This window comes from Anguilla anguilla, chromosome 13, assembly GCF_013347855.1.
Source record: "Anguilla anguilla isolate fAngAng1 chromosome 13, fAngAng1.pri, whole genome shotgun sequence".
NCBI lineage: Eukaryota > Metazoa > Chordata > Actinopteri > Anguilliformes > Anguillidae > Anguilla > Anguilla anguilla.
This window is the reverse complement of record NC_049213.1, coordinates 12160197-12165679: the sequence shown is the minus strand read 5'-3', so window position 1 is coordinate 12165679 and position 5483 is coordinate 12160197. Positions and strand designations below refer to the sequence as shown.

General features: G+C 48.3%; 1 protein-coding gene across 1 annotated transcript; it reads left to right on the top strand.

The window, feature by feature from the left end:
- Positions 1-2041: 2041 nt before the first annotated feature.
- On the top strand, positions 2042-5077 carry apof (apolipoprotein F). Its single transcript, XM_035387116.1, has 2 exons — positions 2042-2171; positions 2813-5077. Exon 2 carries the CDS (start codon positions 2863-2865, stop codon positions 4165-4167), a length of 1305 nt encoding a protein of 434 aa, XP_035243007.1. The 5' UTR covers positions 2042-2171; positions 2813-2862; the 3' UTR covers positions 4168-5077.
- The last annotated feature ends 406 nt before the right edge of the window (positions 5078-5483 follow it).

Sequence of the window (5483 nt, the reverse complement as noted above, 5' to 3'; positions counted from 1 at the left end):
GCCCATGACGAATAAACAGTAGGTCCAAGCAGGACTAGTGGGATGAAAGATGGAGACGATTCTAGGGGCACACGGCTTGGGGGGGCCCAGAACTAAACATAATTCAGTTTGTTTCCTGTTCTTTCAGGGGCCCAGAATTCCTAGCTACACCCCTGGGTTCAAGCATCACATTTTGTAGTTTAAAAATGAACTGTACATCCAGAGGCGAGTAGCCCATATTAGTTGAGACACAGTACAGCGTTCCCTCTGTTTTCTAAAGGATGGCAACAGGCATGAAAAAGTACAGGGCCAAACAAACAATAAAGGCTAATTCATCTTAGCCCATGTTGCTTCAGGTAGGTTTCTGGCCAACAAAATTCAAAACATTCCAAATGAATCTCTGATATCTATATTCTCCCCTCCCCACTCTTTGAATACCTCCTGTGTCGTGTTCTGTTAATTCGATTAACAAACCCCCCCCCCCCCCTGCCCCCCAAAAAAAGTGCTAGAACTGCTTTCTCATGAAGGAGATCTGTAATGTGTCCTTCTCTCATGGTTTTTAATGCATCTCAGCCAGAAGTATTCTTTCTGCAGCTGTTACAGTATCTCAGCCAGATTCCCCACTGTCCTTCATCCATACCTCACTTGGTTATTTGTCACTTCGTCTTGGACAAATTCCACCTGCAGCCAGCGGGCCGCTTCTCCCAACAGAAAATGAAACGGCTCCCTCTAGTGAGCATAACTGATCAGCAGCTTGACAGTTTGACTGATCAGGCAATCATCCATTGTTTCTCTTAAACTTATACAAAGCGTTTTTGCTAATATAAAGATCTCATCGTTAAGCTTTTTCCTGCCATTCCTAGTGTTTGTTGCTGGTCATTCAAGTTCTTTGTCTGAATGGATTTCCCACTGCCATTTCATTTGAAAGTGAACAAGCTCTCCCCTTTGGTTCAGTGCCTGAAGAGTGTCAGCTTTCTCAGCCGAAATCAGAGAATACTTCTGTGCACAAAGGGCCACACCTTACTGAAGCAATTAAAATGGCGATTGTTTCAACCTCTGTCCTGATTTAATTCAGTTGGAAAATGTACAACCGCAATCACGGCGACTACTTTCCCTCAGAGAGGTTGCTAGGTGTAGTGAGCAACCATGCCCAAGTGAACTTTTGAAATTTCTTCAGATCTACAGAAAAAACCGAAACAAAAAAAAAAAACATAAACAAAACGAATAACGCTTTCACAATTTTTTTTTTTGGGTCGCAAGCACATTTTTTCCTGCGAAAACAAGACCTGGACTTCTGTGAGGGCTTCACCCACTTTTATAAAGTTGAAATGAAAACATCGGTACAGTACAGTAAAATGTTCAGTGTTAAATCAACTCTTGCAGACTGCATACGGCCCCTATTGGACATTTTACAGTGCACAATGATGTTACCCCCAACAGCCTTACCCTACACATTATAAAGAAATTTTTTCATGCGTTCGCATAAACCACCCTCAACTGGAAACATGGTTTTCTTGGTCAAAAACGAATAACAAGCTAAGTGTTATGGTACGAATCTATATAATGAAGGCGCATTTCCTCACAGAGTGTAAGGCATTCATAAAGACGGTGCCTTCCTGCCTCACCCCCACTTCAGTTCAGAGGAAGGGACTGAATTCTTTTCTTACGCGGTCGGCATGCCTGGGTCTTGCTCGCGCGCAACGCGGGCTGTTCTGTGGGAACATGGTGCGGTTCTCACCGCGATGGCGCCCCCCGTTCCCCGCGAAACGATCGATTGATGAAGATGTCACCCCAGCTGGCCCCACCAAAAAAAAAAAAAAAAAACAACCCTCCGTTTCTGGCACGAGAGAAGACAGTCAGCGAGTATCTGGGTCAAAGACAAAGCCCCCTATCCTCTCCAGGCAGTGGGGGAGAGAACGTGGAGGGCAAACAAACAAAACCCCTTTGGAAAACATGGGCCCTCTCCACGTGAATCAATATTCCAGCCCTGTCCTCGCTATTGAGCAAGGAGGCCAGCGAAAAGGGGGGGGGGGGGGGTGGCTGGGGGAAGAGAGGGGGGACTTTATCATGAGAATCCCATTGGCGACTGTGAAAAACGTGATCTCTATATGTTTCCCCTGTGGGCAAGAGTTCTGACATACTCGGGCATCCTGGTTTGGGAAAACAGCGGGCTCGGGATACCTCTGCTCCTGGTGAGTGATGACAGGTGACATTTGTCATGAGGTGACATTTGGAGAATACACTTTTGATTTTTAGCCAGAGGAGTAAAATAGTAATGGGGTATTAAAACAATTTCCATAAAACAAAACAAAAATTAATATTTAATAACTCCATTTTTATGACTTCATCTTTTATACTGAATGCAGCGTAATGTTCTGAAGGGTGAAGTTGAGCATTTTATTGTCAGTAAAGTTTCTGACAGCGAACAAACATTACATTTTTTAAAGTTTTGAACTTTAAATAAAAATAAAGGAAATAGCAATTGCAAAAATGTTTTGACTCTGTGCCACTTAGCTTCGCAGTATTGCGAGGTCATTTTGGATCACTAACCTTTCGAGCGCAGACCAAGGCAGCGGTGTTTGTGAACGTCTGTAGAATCGGAGTGATCATACGGACGGGTCCAGAGCAGCTGGCCTGGGGCTGCATTTGCTTGTTTGAAACCGCACCAATGCTTAATCCCATTAGAGAACTGTTCCACAACAAAGTCTCTGCTTTACTTTTGGGACCAGGCAATAGCAGAGCAAATTGTCACAAATATGTATAAGTGCGTATAATACAATGTAATGTACGTTTATGTTTAGAAAGTGTTAAATAATTCTCATCTCATTCTCAGCCACCTGATTATTCCTGAAGTCGGGGGAGGACTTGCTTTCTGGCAGTACAATGAATCCAAACCTGAACTGGCTGATCCTGGTCCGGCTCTTGTTGACCAACCCCACCTTCTCCATCGCGCAAAGTCCGTCTGGCCCGGACGACGGACTGCATCGTGGCTTGGCTGTGGAGGAGGAGGAGGAGGAAGGAAAGCAGGAGAGGAAGTCTTTTGTTTCCGGGTCACCTCTGGAGCACGGTCCCCCACTAGGGGCGGGGGAGAGAGTTTTGGGGCTGGGTGAGGGGTCCCTGGAGGAAGAAGACAGGGAGCGGGCGGCCCTGCGCCTGGTGACGATCGTCACGGCGATGCTCCGGGACAAGGTGCAGGCCGCCCCCCCGCGGGGCAATGCCAGCTGCGAGGAGCTGCTGGCTTCCGCCTCCCTGGGGGGCACTTCCTTGGCTCTCTTCCCCCGTGAGCTGCTCGGCCTCTCCCTGGTGCCAGTTCTGGGGGTGTCCGGGTGCACCCAGGAGGCCAAGACTTTGACACTGCAGCTGTTTGAGCGACTGGGCATGGGCGACACAGAGGAGCTTCTGCTGGAGATCAATGACTTGATTGGATGGAGCGCCCACCCCCATGCCACCGCCACTCTGCCCCCACCCACGCGGAAAGCCCAGGAGGAGCGCCACCTGCAGGCCATCATGTTCAACATCCAGCAGCTGGGCGGGACGGGGGAGTCACCGGAGCGCGGCTCGGTGGAGGGCGGGGACGAGAGGCGGGGGAGATGCCAGGGGTGGACCAGGGTGAACGGGACCTTCCTATTGGGAGACACGGCGGGGGAGGAGGGCGGGATTGGGGAAGCGGTACGGACCTGCGAAAACCTGGGCGCCCAGTGCGCGGGGGTGTCCGGCGGCTCGGGCCCCGGGCGGTACCGGGCGGTGCTGAGGAGGGGCGGCCGGATCGTGCCCACCACCCCGGGCTCGGAGAGCTGGATCCGGGAGTGCCGGGAGCCCGCGCCAGGGCGCGTTCGCCGCCACGCCCCGGGGACGTGCGTGGACAAGCGGGAGGAGCGCGTCTACAGCGTGGTGGAGTGGATCCCCGGCGTCAGCACGCTCTACAGCCTGGGCACCGCCGTCTACTACGCCTCCGTCAACTGCACCGAGACGGCCAAGGAGAGGGCCATCCTCAGCGCCGTCGACTTGGGCACCGACGCCCTCATGGCCGTCACCGGGGGCGCGGCGGGCGTGGCCGGCTACGCTCTGGGGGCTGGGGTGAAGACGGGAGTCAAAGCCGGGATCAAGTACCTCCTGCAAAGCATGAAGCACGAGGAGGACCTCATCGTGAATCGCAGCAGCTGGGACACGTCCATCACCGTCCAATAACATGAGTGCCATCCAATCCATTTAGCCCCCTCCCCTCACCCTCAAAAAAAAAAAAAAAATCCATCAGTCAGTTTGCAGACTCTTTTGGACACAGACCTCTGCTCCAGGTAAAGATATTTGAGCAACTGTTATCATCTTCTTATCTGCGTCCTGGAAGAAGACCTTTGGTCAAGTGGGGAACTTGTAAAAACTACCAGTCGACTGATTTCCCCAAGCAATCATTCCGCTTACAGGTGAATGCTGAGGGAAGCCATTCCTTCACTCAGTGAAGTGGACTATAGCCTGAAAGACATCGCGAGCAGCTTGGTTCATATCCCTGGAGATGTGTTGGGTCACATTCTCTGCTCTGTAGACCTGCTGGTGACGTTGTGGAGAGCCTCCAGTCTACTGGTTACTGAAATGTACAGTTTTCATACACTGCTTTTTCAGGACTGAGAAAAAAATCAAAACATTTACAATGTACATGACATGCAATATTTTGATAAATCTCTTTGTCAATTATTATCGAGTTAAAGAACTGAAATTACATCTGGGAAGCTTTTGGCTCTCATGTTGCAGCAAATTTTGGGGTATGTTTCCATTTATTTACTGTAGTAAGGAAATGCAGCAATCGTTGTTTTTAGCAACATAGTTTAATTAACTACGCTGATCCAGATTTTTAGCTGCATTTACATTGCTTTTCTCATGCCATGTGTATTATCAGGGCCTACTACAAAAAGCCACGTAAATCACTGAATAGTACTAAGAAACTGGAAATAAATTGGACAAAAAACAATAGTATTGAGGGACAGTATATCCCCGTGTTTCACTAGCATTTTAATAAAAACAATTGCTTATATAATTTGTTAAGAAAACATGGCCGTATGTTCCAGTCTTGGTCTTGAATAATAAACATTTATGTTTAATACCACAGTGTGGTATTATTTGTGGTCATTTATTTAATATTATTTTGTACATTACCATAATTGGAATGTGTTTTATACCCATTCTGTTTTACCCACCACCCATCTTCTGCCAATTCAGAAACGGAAACACGTGACGTCGAACCCAGTGCCCGTTACCTGCTATTATAAAGCCGGTAGGTCATCAAAAACTTTTCTATGTTTTAAGGATATAGTTTATAGTGCACAGACACTGATTGAACCAATTGAAAACATACACTAAGACTGAAATTACATTACAAAAAACTAGCTTCCCCTTTAAGAAAATGAGCCTCTCAGCAACCCAGGCACCCCCCATGGGGCAAGCCATTGTCAAATTGACTGAAATAATGGCTAAGCTGGTGGACTGTTGAGATGAAACATGGCATGAATCCA